The 15,708-nt window shown below is 39.9% G+C and overlaps 1 protein-coding gene across 3 annotated transcripts in view; it reads left to right on the forward strand.

The window, feature by feature from the left end:
• Window positions 1-15,487, forward strand: part of CENPF (centromere protein F) — a 44,418-nt gene extending 28,931 nt beyond the window's left edge. For 2 of the 3 annotated variants that reach the window (XM_023533230.1, XM_023533231.1), the window contains exons 12-17: window positions 979-4,382; window positions 5,623-8,460; window positions 9,477-9,629; window positions 12,144-12,320; window positions 12,662-12,823; window positions 15,257-15,487. In XM_023533230.1, coding sequence (XP_023388998.1) covers window positions 979-4,382; window positions 5,623-8,460; window positions 9,477-9,629; window positions 12,144-12,320; window positions 12,662-12,823; window positions 15,257-15,472 — 6,950 coding nt within the window. In that variant the 3' untranslated portion in view covers window positions 15,473-15,487. Of the gene's footprint in view, window positions 1-978; window positions 4,383-5,622; window positions 8,461-9,476; window positions 9,630-11,025; window positions 11,104-12,143; window positions 12,321-12,661; window positions 12,824-15,256 lie in introns of those variants that run through there. The other variant, XM_023533232.1, reaches the window with a different exon arrangement.
• The last annotated feature ends 221 nt before the right edge of the window (window positions 15,488-15,708 follow it).

A 15,708-nucleotide genomic window follows, 5' to 3' on the forward strand; every position in this document is an offset into this window, starting at 1 on the left:
TACATGCTACTTTTATCATTTGCTGTTGAGGTTCTCAACTTTTATTCTCCCTCAACACGTGAGGAATACAAAGCTTTCCCATCACTGTTGAATGAAAGCGTTGAGATTATTTTCAACTAGGTGAGACCAGTGGATAGAGGTGAGTTATTGGGCAGAAAACAAGGTGATAATGGAGTTTGAAAAAGCTTCCAGATGCTTCTCACATTCAGTGACACCACCCTTACTGTAAGGGACAGGAATGAGGGTGATATTGTTCCTTAGTTATACTCTTGTGCAGGCTCTTTTACTCTTTCGTACTTACGCCTAATCCTATGGGTTTTTGACTAAAATGGTGGAGTAGTTACTTACTTTTCTGGAAAATCAGAATCATTCCACAGTGAAGAGGAGTATTTCCGTTTCATGGCTGCTTTTGTCACAGTTTTCTCTCTTTGAATAAGTATTTGAAAAGAGATAAAAAAAAAAAAAAGACAGGCATGCCTCAGAGAGATTGTGTTCAGTTCCAGACCACCGCAATAAAGTGAGTCGTAAGCTTTCTGCTGGCGGAGGGGCTTGCCTTCAATTTAAAAAATAAAATGCAGCACCTGTGAAGCGCAATAAAGCGAAGCACGATAAACGAGGTGTGCCTGCACCCACATACATAAACACATACCAGGAAAAAGAGGAAAAGAAAGTTTCAGGTGCTTAGGAAAACAATCTCTTGGTAGTTTATACAACACTTTATTAAGCTGCTTAGAAAGAAGATGAATACACGTAATACCATCTTTAAAAAGACCATTATTTCTCATGTCTTTATGTAAACTGAGGTAATTGCCAGGTAGTCTACTTTGCAGGAGGTACGCAAGCATTAATGTCAATTTTTACAGGGCTCCTGAAGCCGTTAGTTTCTTTGGATTTTTTTTTTTTTTTTTTTTAGTTTAGAATTATAGAATAAATATTTAAAACATTGACAATGTTTTTTTTTTTTTTTTTTTTTAATAGCTAAGAATACCTCTCAGGAAACCATGTTAAGAGATCTTCAAGAAAAAATCAATCAGCAAGAGAATTCCTTGACTTTGGAGAAACTGAAGCTCGCCATAACTGATCTGGAAAAGCAGCGTGATTGTTCTCAAGACCTTCTGAAGAAGAGGGAACATCACATCGAACAACTGAGCGAAAAGTTAAGCAAAACAGAGAGAGAGTCCAAAGCTTTATTGAGTGCTTTGGAGTTAAAAAAGAAAGAATATGAAGAATTGAAAGATGAGAAAACTCTGTTTTCTCATTGGAAAAGTGAAAACGAACAACTGTTAAAGCAGATGGAATCAGACAAGGAAAGCTTGCAGAGTAAAATTAATCACTTGGAAACTTGTCTTAAGACACAGCAAATTAAAAGCAACGAATACAACGAGAGAGTAAGAATACTGGAGATTGAAAGAGAAAACCTAAACGTCGAGGTGAGAAACCTTCACAATGTGATCGACAGCAGGAACGTGGAGGTAGAGACACAGAAAAAAGCTTACATAGAACTGCAGCAGAAAGCAGAGTCCTCAGATCAGAAGCATAAGAAGGAAATAGAAAATATGAGTTTGAAAGTTTCTGAGCTTACTAGGCAAGTTGAAGATCTAGAACACAAACTCCAGTTGTTATCAAGTGAAATAACGGACAAAGACCAGCGTTACCAAGACTTGCACGCTGAATGTGAGAGACTCGGGGCTCTGCTAAAATCCAAGGATTCTTTGGTGACAAACGAGGCTCTTCACAGAAGTGTTTTGGCTTTTGAACAGCAGTCCGCAATAGATAATTCCTTTGCAAATATAACTGGAGAACAACGAAGCATGCCTTCAGAAAGGGGCGGATGCCATGTAGAAGCAGACGGAAGTCCAAAAACTTCAGCCATCTTACAAAATAGAGTCGTTTCCCTTGAGTCTTCACTAGAATCTCAAAAGCAGATGAACTCCGATCTGCAAAAGCAGTGTGAAGAGTTGGTGCAAATCAGAGGAGAAATAGAGGAAAACCTCGTCAGAGCAGAACAGATGCATCAAAGTTTTGTGGCTGAAACAAGTCAACGCATTAGTAAGTTACAAGAAGACACTTCTGTTCATCAGAATGTCCTCACTGAAACTTTAGTTGCCCTGGAGAACAAGGAACGAGAGCTGCAACTTTTGAAGGAAAAATTAGAAACTGAGCAAGCAGAGATTCAGGAATTAAAAAAGAGCAACCATTTACTTCAAGAATCTCTGAAGGAGCTACAACTTTTGTCCGAAACGCTGAGCTTGGAGAAGAAGGAAACGAGTTCCATCCTTTCTCTGACTAAAAAGGAAAACGAAGAACTGACCCACGAGAATAGGACTCTCCAGGAAATTAACGCAACCTTAAATCAAGAGAAGATGGACTTAGCCCAAAAAAGTGAGAGTTTTTCACAGTGTGTCGTTGAAAGGGAGAAATGTATTGCAGAGTTATCTAATCAGTACAAGCAAGAAAGACTTGCTTTACTACAAAGATGTGAAGAGAAAGGAAATGCATTCGAGGATCTTAGTGAAAAATATAAAATAGTGCAAGAAAAGAGCTCTAAGTTAGAATGCTTGCTAAGCGAGTGCACCAGTGTTTGTGAAAATAGAAAAAATGAATTGGAACAGCTAAAGGAAACATTTGCAAGGGAACACCAAGCACTTGTCACAAAACTAGCTTTTGCTGAAGAAAGAAACCAGACTCTAAAACAAGAGTTAGGGGCTGTGCAGCAGGACCTGAGATCTGAGATTGCAGACATTCTGAACAATTCCAAGAGGGAAGCTGATGGTTTAAAGCAAGAAATTGTGACTTTAAAGGAAGAACACAGCAAGATGCAAAAGGAAGTTAATGCTTTACTACAAGAGAATGAACACCTGATGAAGTTAATGGAGATGAAACGTGAGCATCAAAATCTAGAATCGGAGCCAGCTAGTGACTCTGTGAAAGCAAGAGAGAGTGCGATAAGTAAATGTCACGTTCAACTTCCAATGGATCTTGAAGTTAAAGATACTTCTCTAGACAGTTATAATGCCCAACTAGAACAATTAGAAGCTAAGACAAGAAGTTTGGAATTAAAACTGCAGGAAAGCGAGGAGGAGAAGGAGTGCCTGCAGCATGAGTTAGAGACAATTAGAAGACAATTAGAAACTGGGACTTTCCAGCGAGATGCTCAGTCACAAGAAATGAGTGGCCTTAAAGACTGTGAAAAAGACACTGAAGAAAAGTATATTTCAGTGCTTCACGAGTTGTCAACAAGTCAGAGTGACAACACGCAGTTACAGTGCGCTCTACAGACAGCAATGAACAAGCTGAATGAGCTGGAGAAAATGTGTGAAATGCTGCAGGTCGAAAAGTTCGAACTAGTGTCTGAGCTGAATGAGTCAAGGTCAGAATGTATCACAGCAACTAGTAAAATGGCAGAAGACGTAGAGAAACTGGTCCATGAAGTTAAATTATTAAATGATGAAAACGGTCTTTGCCAAGATGAGTTAGTGAAAGAAATGCCAGAAGATAAGCCCGGTGAACAACAAAATGAAGAGAAGTCTTTGCCCTTAAATCCTTTGGATGACAGTAATTTCCACGAGCACTTGACATTGTCGAACAAAGAAGTTCAAATGCACTTTGCTGAATTACAGGAGAAGTTCTCATCTTTACAAAGCGAACACAAAATTTTGTACGATCAGCACAGTCACATGAGCTCTAAAATGTCAGAGCTACGGTCCTACGTTGACACATTAAAGGCTGAAAATTCCGTCTTGTCAGTGAGTCTCAGAAACTCTCAAGGTGACTTGGTAAAGGAAGGGCTGCTGGAACCCGGGGAGGGGCACTCACTGTCACTGTCATTCTCCCGTGTGGCAGATAGCCTTAGTTTTACAAGTTTGGGAGAATCATCCTTTTACAAAGATCTTTTAGAACAGGCGGGAGAAATATCTTTTTTGAATAATTTAGAAGGGAGTGTTTCCTCAAACCAGTCTACCATAGAGGAGGTATCTTACTGCAGTCTGGAGGAGGAGGATCTGACCAAGAAAGCAATCCCATCATCCCCAAAGAACAGCGCCGAAGAACTTGAGACCCTCCGTCAGCTGTACGTGCAGTCCCTCAAGAAGCTGGAAGAGAAAATGGAAAGCCAAGAGATTATGAAAAATAAGGAAATTAAAGAGCTTGAACAGTTATTAAGCTCTGAAAGGAAAGAGCTCGACTGCCTTAGGAAGCAGCATTTGTCAGAAAATGAACAGTGGCAACAGAAGCTGACAAGCGTGACTGTGGAGATGGAGTCCAAGTTGGCGGCGGAAAAGAAACAGACGGAACACCTGTCACTGGAGCTCGAAGTAGCACGGCTCCAGCTACAAGGCCTGGACCTGAGCACTCGGTCTTTGCTTGGCACCGACATAGAAGATGTAAGTACATGGGTTTACATGCTATTTCTCCAAGTACATGCCTAGTAGTTACTCAGTAAATGTTGAAATCAACATTGAATCTAATTTAAAATATTTCTAGGATTCAAGGACATAAAAACAAAATACACCAAAGTTTTATTATTATTATTATTTTTAAGCAAACCCGAACTTTAGGAACATGAGTAAAACTTTTAGGGGGATACATTTTGACAGTGATTACATTTAAACTATTATATAGGAAATTACTAAAGATTTTTTTAAAGTCTCCTGGAGAAAATGGTAGAATCAGAATGTCATCTTTAGGATGTGTATGTTGTACATTTTCATTCTTTGAGTTAATAAAGCACACTTAAATTAGAGCTTATGAATGGTAATGTGACATGAATTTTCATCTCGCCCTTTTCAGACTGTTTTTAATGTAAGAGTTATAGTCATGAAACTAAATATAGAAGTTTATTACATATTACTGAAACATTTTCTAACAATTTGTTCTGATACAAATCTATTGGTCGTTTAAAAAGACATTTCTTTTGTTATTGACTATGAAATTGATTACTTATAACTCTGTCCTTCTAGTCTACCAGCTAAACTAATAATACTGTACCATCGATGAGTCTCGCTTTATTCCCTCTGTCTGCCTGTGTGAGGTCAGAAGAGCAGGTGGTGAAGTGGCAGCATTTGTAGTCACAGCAGCCGATCCCCATTTTACAGATGAGAGGAAGGTGACATCCAGACATGCGATGTATCTAAGAATATAGATAGTAAGTGCTGTCTCTGTGCTTACGTCCTTGGGCTGGCAGTCTGGTCATGAAACCTTCCTGCCGTCTCTTAGGGAAGACTATCAGAAATGCTGAAGACGGAAGCCAAACATTTTATGTGGAATTTGTTAGCCTCTTTTTTGATAATCACAGAGAAACTTTACATTTAGGCTACCTCGAATATTGCTAGCAAGGAAAAAGATGCAACTTAAATGGGTCCTAGTGTAGAGGATCGAATAGCTGAAGGGTTTAGCTTTGTGATGAATACCCGGCTCAGCGCCTTGCTCACAGAAAACTCTTCCCAAATGTCCGTTTGCGTTGAGTATTCGGAAGGAGAGAGGAGACTGCGGTGGGAAATGTCTTTGAAGAGATGTGTTTAGCAGAGGCAAAAGGCTGGTTTCCGTAAAGTAATGATTAAGCCTATTCTATTTTGATTCTTCTTGAAAAATAAAATGCATCCTCGTTATATATCACAACTGCAGGATGCTCAGGGAGGAAACGACAGCTGTGACAAAGAAGAATCAGAAGAATGGACTTCGGAAACGAGAGCGAGGACACCAAAGCAGGGGGTTCGTCAGATTTGTGAGAACGGTGTTCAGCAAGACCTCAGTCTGGAGATGGAGAAGAGAGCCGAGACGGGCGCAGTCACACTCGCAGGAGAACGTTCTAGGGAGCAGTCCCCAGAAGCCAGTCATGGGACCCCAGAGGAAGACGAAGCCCAGGGCTTTTCAGAATGCGCTTCTGCATCGTCACGTTCTTGTCCTAATGCTTCGGTACCTGTGGATTTTCTGGAGAATCAGGTAGCCATTCAGAGTCTTCAACTGCAGGTAAAAGAGACAACAAATGAGAATTTGAGATTACTTCACATGATAGAGGAACGTGACAAAAATGTTGAAATTTTGCTAAGTGAAATTAAAGAATTAGACTCAAAACTCAATCTACAGGAAGTACAACTAACTACCAAGACTGAAACATGCACGGAACTGGGGAAAATAGTTGAGGAACTTAAAAAAGAAAAATCAGATTTAATTGAAAAATTGGAATCCTTTTCTTACGATAACCCGAAAGTAGAAAGTTCGGAAGGCCTCAACTCCAGTTTAGAAATGAGCACAGGTAAATTGTCACATGAAGTCACTGAAGATAACGTACCCAAATCGGTTGACAAATGGAGAGAGAGATTTCTTGAGATGGCAAATGAGCTGAAGAGCATCAAGTCTGAGAAGAGCAGTGTGGAGCATCACGCCCACTCTGTGGAGGCTGACTTAGAGGTGGTGCAAACAGAGAAGCTCCGTTTAGAAAAAGACAATGAAAATAAGCAGCAAGTTATAACTTGTCTTGAGGAAGAACTCTCTGTGGCCACATGTGAGAAAAACCAGCTTCGTGGAGAATTAGATACTTTGTCAAAAGAATATAAAGAACTGGATCTGATGTCTGAAAAGATGAAGGAGAAAATCCAAGAGCTCGAATCTCATCGTGAGGAGTGTCAACGTCACATTGGCGTGGTGGAAGCTGAGGTGAAGGACAAAACACAGCTCCTGCAGACTTTGTCCTCTGACGTAAGCGAGCTGTTAAAAGATAAAACTCATCTCCAGGAGCAGATGCAGAGTTTGGAAAAGGACTCACAGGCACTGTCTTCGGTCAAAAGTGAGCTGGAAAGCCAAATCGGACAATTGCATGAAGAGAAAGAATCGCTTGTAAGGGAATCTGAAAGCCTGCAGACCAAATTACATGACTTGGAACACGAAAAGCTGACAGTCGCCAAGGCCTTGGAGGCTGCACTGACAGAAAAGGGCGAGGTCGCAGTGAGGCTGAGCTCCACACAAGAGGAGGTGCGTCATCTGAGGGACGGCATTGAGAAACTGAGGGTCCGTATCGAGGCCGATGAAAAGAAGCAGCTCCACGTCCTAGAGAAACTGAAAGAAAGTGAGCGTAAGAGTGATTCACTTCAGGATAAAGTTGAGAATCTTGAAAGAGAATTGCAGATGTCAGAAGAAAATCAGGAGATGGTGATCCTTGATGCGGAGAATTCCAAAGCAGAGGTGGAGAGCCTAAAAACACAAGTAGAATTGATGACCGAACGCCTGAAAGCTTTAGAATTAGACCTTGTCACGATAAAGTCCGAAAAAGGAAATCTGATGAAACAACTCCAGGAGAAACAAGGCCAGTTGTCTGAATTAGATGTGTTACTCTCTTCATTTAAAAATCTGTTAGAAGAAAAAGAGCAAGAAAAAATACAGATGAAAGGGGAATCCGAAGCCGCAGAGGAGATGCTTCAAACAGAATTGAAAGAGCTAAATGAGGCAGTGGCAGCCTTGTGTGATGACCAAGAGGCTGGCAGGGACAAAGAACCGAGCCTGGGCTCCCCAGTGCAGGTAATGCATCAGCTGAGAAGTAGCATCACAAAGCTGAAGGTCCACCTAGAAGCTGATGGAAAGAAGCAGCTCCATGTCTTAGGAAAACTGAAAGAAAGTGAGCATCAAGCAGATGTGCTTAAGGATAGAGTCGAGAACCTTGAAAGAGAACTAGAGATATCAAGAAAAAACCAGGAGCGTGCGATTCTGGAGGCTGAGAATTCCAAAGCGGAAGTGGAGACCCTAAAAGCAAAAATAGAGGAGATGGCCCCAAATCTGAGAGAGCTGGAATCAGATCTTGTCAATATAAGGACAGAAAAAGAAAATCTGACAAAAGAATTACAAAAAGAGCAAGGACGAGTATCCGAATTAGAAATACTAAATTCTTCATTTGAAAATCGATTGCAAGAAAAAGAGCAAGAAAAAGTACAGATGAAAGAAGAATCTAAAATTGCAGTGGATAGGCTTCAAACACAATTAAAAGAGCTGAATGAGAAAGTGACAGCCTTGTGTGATGACCAAGAGAACTGGAAGGTCAGAGAACAGAATCTGAGTGGTCAAGTAGATCGTCTTGAACTTGAGAAGGCTCAGTTGCTACAAAACCTTGACGAGACCAAAAGTAATTACATTATTTTGCAATCTTCTGTGAATGGCCTCATTCAAGAAGTAGAAGATGACAAACAGAAACTAGAGAAGAAGGATGGAGAAATCAGTGAACTAAAAAATCAAATTCAAGACCAAGAGCAGCTCGTCTCGAAACTGTCCCAGGCGGAAGGAGAGCAGCAAGTTTGGGAAAAGCACAAAGGAGAGCTGGAGAATCTGACGGTGGAACTGGAACAGAAGATCCAGGGGCTGCAGTCCAAAAACGACACTTTGCAGGACACCTTAGAAGCACTGCAGAATTCTTACAAGGATCTGGAAAAGGAGCTCGAATTGACAGAAATGCAAAAAACATCCTTCGTTGAAAAAGTAAGTGGCACATGTTGTTGTGAGGGAGGGAAAGCACTGCGTGGGTTGTGTTTCCTTCTGGATGGTGTTTGCAGTGTTGGACCATCAGAATAGTAGTAGCCTCCCCGTGCCCAGGTGAGAACCACTGCTATCGAGAGTGTAACAGGTACTAGTTGGGAGCAGAAGGGATCCTTTGTCCCGCCCTGCCTTTTTTGCCTTTAGGAGAAAGAACTATGAAAGATAGTGATATAGTTGTCACCAGCAACCGTCATGGCTCCCCAGGGTGTGTTCTAAGGATCTGGTGCTTTTAGCCCCCTCTTTTGTACCTTCTCTTTGTGCAGTCCCCTGTTTCGTTAGCTGATGATTAAAGGGAAGATCTGCCACCAAGAGACTCAATTATTAATGAAAAGTTAAGTTTTTGCCCTCTACGCTTATTTAATGATCCAGGAAAGTGATTCCTTCAAATTAAAATTGTACAGGACAGATTTTAAAAGGAAAAGGGAGTATCTAGAAAATGCAATCAATCATACTTCTATTCCAAGAATTTCAAGTTTTTGCATAGCTTGCAAGAGATGGCGGTTTATGGTTGAGATGATGAGAAAACTATTCCACGCTTCTTCAACTTCAAGGAGCAAATGCAGACAATGGAGTTTTAACTGGCTTTAACTAATCGTAGGCATGTTCCTTGTGAATTAGTATGGCATTGGAGGATTAGTAGAGATCTAAGAACCGATAAAAATCTAAGATGCTGCCTCATACAGTATTCTCTGATGTTTAAGTTTAATTCAAATTAATATTTTCATGAAGGATTTGAAGACAGTAATATTATCTTTCCTTGTCATTCCTTATTGCTGTCTTTTTGCTGTGAAGAAAAGGTAAGCTCACCAGTAGGTTTTGAGAATATTAGTAAAGGGAGGATTAGCTGGGTTTTATTTTAACTGAAGGCTAAAGTGATGTCATAACTGTGTTGTATCAGAGTGATTAATTTTGATCAAAACACAACCAAAAGCAGATCCTAACAAAAGATTAAATTTCAGATAAATGCAATGACTTCAAAAGAAACCGAGCTGCAGAGGGAAATACACGACATGGTACAGAAAACGACGGAGTTGAAAGAAGAATTTAGTAGGGAGAAAAATAGGCTAACTGAAGAATTAAATTTAATGGTGGAAGAAATAAAGAGCAGCCAAGTAAGTTATTCTGGGACAGATTCATCACACTCTGATAATTCAGTGTTTATACTCTTGTTTGTTTTTGCAAGACCTGTAATGTACCAAACTTTTTCTTAGCTTTTGAAAAAAGTAACCACCCGCGCTTATGTCATAATCGGATTTGTAGTAATCTTTACCAGCCAGTACTGTCATGAACCCAGAAGGAGTCACAAGAGGGCTCTGAACACATGAACACACCTGTCATGGAGCCCAGATACTTTTTCATAGAAGAGGACCCTGGTATTATATTAACTCTCGTCCACAATAGATTTCATGCAGTTTTCAGTAGGCAGCTCTCCTGGCCTGCCACAGGTTACGAGCCAGAGTGTTGCTAGAGACAGATGTACTGATCTTACTAAGAACTAACAAAATACATCCCCGAAAGGAAGTCCCAGTAAAACTTAAAGTTAGAGCGGTTTGGGGTGCTATTCTTAGGGCAGGGTTCCTGTGGCAGACCGATAGCATTTGAGCTGCCACTCACCACTGTTCCTACAGCCTCCCTCTCTCCTGCACCTCAACTCCGAGTCCCAGGTAGCAGCTACCGTGCATGCAGAGCTGGCAGGTACAATGAAACCTGTTTGCCAAACCCCATTAAATGGTAAACATTCCTGTACCCATCTAGTCCTCTGGCAGCTTCATCCCTAAGTAATACTTAGAAAAGGATGGCAAAATATAGTTATGATTCTGACCCGGAGTACTCACAAAAAGTTGAAATGATATTTGCAATAGCCTTTATAAGAAGTTGGAGAAATTTGTACTTTTCTTTAAAAGTTTTGGCATTTAATCTCAGCAACTGACTAAAGGAATTTTCCAGCAATGCTTTGCAGGAGTTCCTATGGATGTATTGCATCTGCTGAAATCTTTGGTACTGAGCAGCTTGGGACTATCTCAAGTATGTTATTTATATTTCATTTATAGGCTTTACTAAAAAGAAAAGCTAAGTATTCAGCCTCAAGTTTATGCATACGAGTGTGATAGTTTGCAATAGCCTTATTCATTCATACATTCATTCATTCTACAAATAATAAGCACTACTGAGGTCGGGGATAGAATGTTGAACGTAGCTATCCTGTGGTTCTCGTACTCATGTGCTTACAGTCTAGACACACAATAAATCAGTACATAGGAAACAAAGTAATAAACCGTTAAGTGCTATAAAGGAAACAAATAAGAATCTTTGCTGCGGAAGTGGGGTGTGGAGGAAGGCAACGACCTGATTTAGATAGGGCAGTCAGAACGCCACCTGCAGGATGAGGAGTCAGCCCTGCAGAGGACTGGGCAGGGGGCGAAGGCTTCTGGGTCTGAAGGCAGCATGGTAAAGCCATTGAGCTTGGAAAGACCTTTGGTTTTTGTTTGTTTTTTGTTTTGTTTTAAGAACTTGCAAGGAAGCCATTGTGGCTGGAATTAGATGGACAGTGATATGAGAAGACATCGGAGAGGAAGGAAGGCCATGGTAAAGTGTCAGAATAAAATCTAACGCTATACAAATACATGAGGCTGGAGCCGAAAGATTCGGGGTGGATACATTCATTTGGCTCGCCCAGAATAGAGGTCCTATTTAAAAATTAGGGGAGTGGTAGAAAATACAGAGAAGAGAAGGTGGCTCAGGGCCGAGCCCAGAGGTCCTGCAGCTTGCAGGGTGAGATGGAGGAGCACGAGCCAGCAGGGACGATGAGAAGACATGAGGCAAACCAGGGGAGCATTGCGTCCTAGAAGCCAAGAGCGGGGGCCACCTCCAGACGGAAAGAGTGGTCAGCAGCCTCAGATCCTACTTAGAGGTCAGCTGAGATGAGGACTGAGGAGTGCTCCTCAGATTTGCAGCATAGGGGTTGGTGATGCCATGAAAAACAATTTCAGAAGGAGTTGGCATGAAATCAGGCTAGACTGGGCTGAATGAATGGGAGATGAGGAAGTGGACACAGCACGTATATAGATACAAGTGGAAACAGCCATTTGGGATCACGCATTGAGAAGGCAGATGGCTCCAGGCCTGGGCTTCTGCCCGTCCTGCACAGTGAAGGGAGAGCGGGGCAAAGAGTTGAGGGCCTTTGGAGAAAATCCTTAAAGAGGTACAACATGGAATCTAAGCTGGTCTAGGAAGAAAATGTTCTGTCTGGGGTTTTGAATGTGAAGGTCGTTCGTGGTGGTGGTGATGAGGTCCAGGAATGTTTGCATCGGAAATACTTAAACAAGGAGCCTGGTAGCCTAGGAGGGTGCGGCCCCAGAGTGATTTAGTTGAATGTGAGGTTTCAGAGATTCTGTGATCCCAGCGGATGTGACTTTGCGGATGGCTAGGCTGGAGCAGAGGAAATTGTCACTGGAGATGGCGTCGCAATTTAAAGTGAATACATTGCTGAGGATTATAGCACTATTCTGTATAGATTTTTGTCTTGCCTGTAAATGATTTTTTCCCCCTCAGGACTCAGTATTTCCTAAAGAGATAAATCCAGGTTCATAATGATGTTCCCATGATTTTATTACTTTTCTCATTAGGGTCAACTAGAGCAGTTCATGCTAGAAAATAGTGAATTGAAAAAGAGCTTGGATTGCGTACACAAAGACCAGACGGAAAAGCAAGAGAAGATGAGAGAAGAAATAGCCGAATGTCAGCTACAGCTTCAGGAAGCTGAAAAGAAGCACCAGGCTTTGCTTCTCGATACAAACAAACAGGTGAAACGTGTGGTTTGGTTCCTGGGGGAGCTGGGGAATGTGTGTTGATGGTGGTAACAAGGCAGTTTTTGCAAGAAGGTCAAAGTTCTGCATTATTATTATGCCGTATGATCTTAGAAAGGATCCTGTCATATTAACCTCACTGTCTGTCCCCTAGTTACCCGCACCTATCTCATTTTATGACTTAATTTAAAAAATACATTTCCATCTTGAAGTAGAATAGTAGGAGAGTCTCAAAGACCATTTGAAATGGTCCTGGGAACAACTTTTATTTTTTGTTTGTATTCCTTACAATGTTTTTAGCTGAGCCTCCTGGCTAAAGGAATATTTTTCTACCCTAGCATGAAATGGAAATCCAGACATACCGAGAGAAATTGACTTCTAAGGAAGAATGCCTCAGCTCGCAGAAGGTGGAGTTGGACCTGCTAAAGTCCAGTAAAGAAGAACTCAATAATTCTTTGAAAGCAACCACTGAGCTTTTAGAAGAATTGAGGAAAACCAAGGTATGTTTACCTCTCATTACTGCATGGCCTAGAATGGCTTATTCAGAATAATAGTGGTTTTAATGGTATTGGCTTATGAGCTTCTATTTTAATTTTAATGAAAAAGTTTTTTGTAATCATAAATAGTATTCATCAATTCTCTGCTGAGTTATTTTTGAAAATCAGTGGATGGATGGCCTGCAGTCTCAGAGCTTGAATAAACTTTACTCATTGCTTAGTGAATCTTCTCACCCTGAAGAATGTTAAAGACCTCTCAAGATGGCCATGAAGGTCAAGCCAATAATGGATCAGGGCAGGCCTCTCAGCTGTAAATAATAATTGGGTGGGTAATTCCAAAGTCTCACTTACCTGGTCTCCAGGTTCATTGCTGTCACCAGACCCACGTCCCTGTGGCTCACGGGGAGATCGAGGTGTGGCAGAGCACTTGGTCAGGACACACACATGCATGTTCCCATCTCTCCACACAAGGGTCACGAAACATTTTCCTTTAAGGAAAAGAAGGTGAACCCTAATCTCAGCGTTTTTGGACTGTAGATGGTGCTACAGCACTTGTACTTGGAAAGGGAGGTTGTTTTGATTCCTACGGATATTTTTCATAAAATGAATACCATCCACAATGTGTAATAATGAACCTGGAAAATAAATATCTTCCAATAAAAGTCTTTTCTTATAAGGTGAATTAAATTTTTAAAGCCATGATATTAATTGTATATTGAATATGTTCAAACAGGAAACTATAAGTATAACCTTATTCTATTTATAGCTCTTATGCGATTATCAAGGTAAAGAAAATATACCCATAAAATACTAACTAATAAAATTCAAAATAACATTAATGATCAATAATGTTCTGCTACTACAAAATGAGAGGTACTAAGTTTAAAAGAAAGAAAGCTCTACTTTTTTATTTACTAATTTTCTGCCTTTTTAATCTTTGACAGTTCACTGAACAATGTCTATACACACACACACACACAGATATACATATATACACAAATTTTATATACATATAAGATTCAAATTTATACATCTATTTATGTATTTTTGTATATGTGTAAATACTATGTACAAAATGGTGAATTGTTGAATCTGTTTTCAATTGCACATAATTTTAATGAGGTGGCACTTGATAAGTGTTGTTGAAGTGAATTAAATTTCTAATCCAATTATGGCTGGAAACAGAAATAGAAAATTTCAAAAGTGCAAATTTACTGCAATATTACTAATATATTATTTCAAGATGATATATATCAAAGAACAAATCACTGGCAACGTGAATATGATGCTCACGTTTTTTTAAAAAATCGTTTGGTTTGCCTTCATATGTTCACAATCTCTTACCAGAAGCCCTTAGAGCTAGATTGTTTTAGAATTATGCATTTTGAAAGATATTACATAATTCAGTGCATATGTCACATATTATATAATATCCCAGCAGGATCTGGGGGAATACTTCATACAAATTCATATTTCTATATCAAAATGTATGAATATTCTCACAAGGTGGGATAAAGACTATAAATACTTTCACATACGTCCAGGTCAAGTTTTGCTTCTAAATCATTTGCAGAGCTTTTTCGATTTTATAATTGTGGTTAAGGAACCATGAGCTTGTTCTACTAGGAAGTATATGATGCCACAATTCTCCCAACATTGTATGTATTTTCTATTTCAATTACTTGTAAAATTTAAATTTGTATTATGAGCCATAATATCGTTTAGCTTTTACTTGGTGTGACTAAGATGAATGTCATCTTAGATAATGAAATTTTGCAACAGCAGAAGATTACAAATGTGAACATAATTGTCTCATAAGAATTTTTGACCCATCAAGAATATGTCTATGGATGAGAATATACAATGAGTTAAAGACAGTCTCTTCAATAAATGGTGTTGGGAGAACTGGACAAATACATGCGAAAAAATGAAACTAGACTATTTACTTACACCATATACAAAAAATAAACTCAACATGGATTAAGGACTTGAATATAAGACCCAAACCCATAAAATTCCTAGAAGAAAATAACAGGCAGCAAACTCTTTGACATCGCTCTTAGTCATGTTTTTTGGGATATGTCCACTCTGGCAAGGGAAACGAAAGAAAAAATAAATGGGACTACATTAAACTAAAAAGTTTTACACAGCAAAGGAAATTATCAACAAAATGAAAAGACAACCTACCAAATGGGAGAAGATATTCTCCAATGATATATCCGATAAGGGTTTAATATCCAAAATTTATAAAGAACTTGTACAACTCAACACCAAAAACTGAACAATCTAATTAAAAATGGGCAGAGGACCTAAATAGGCATTTCTGCAAAGCGGACATACAGATGGCCAAGTGCCAGGTAGACACTAGACTTATGGGGGTTTTCTTCTTTTGAACATTGCAATTCAGGGTTTTAAATTTAAGGTTCTGTTTTACAGATGGACAATCTAAAACACGTAAATCAGCTGAAGAAGGAAAATGAGCGTGCCCAGGGGAAAATAAAGTTGTTGATTAAATCCTGTAAACAGCTGGAAGAAGAAAAGGAAATGCTGCAGAAAGAGCTCTCTCACCTTGAAGAAGCTGCACAAGAGAAACAGAAAACAGGTGGGTGTCACCTGGGCACATCAATGCGTCAAACCGTTTTCCACCAGTGAAATCCTGGTGTGTCTGCGCAGGAAGTGTTTTCCTACTCTGTTCTGTTATGGCATGCTGATTTTCGGCAGCTATCCATTTTCTAGTTTCTGAATTTTGTGCTCAGCTTGAGGTCATTAATATGATTCAGAATGAAACGTACATTTTAAAATAGAACGATCACATTTTCTGTTCTGTAAAACATACAAGAAATTGGCAGCGCCGTTTGCTAATGAGCCGTTCTGAGAAGAGGTTTTCA

This window comes from Pteropus vampyrus, unplaced genomic scaffold (genome assembly GCF_000151845.1).
Source record: "Pteropus vampyrus isolate Shadow unplaced genomic scaffold, Pvam_2.0 Scaffold98, whole genome shotgun sequence".
NCBI lineage: Eukaryota > Metazoa > Chordata > Mammalia > Chiroptera > Pteropodidae > Pteropus > Pteropus vampyrus.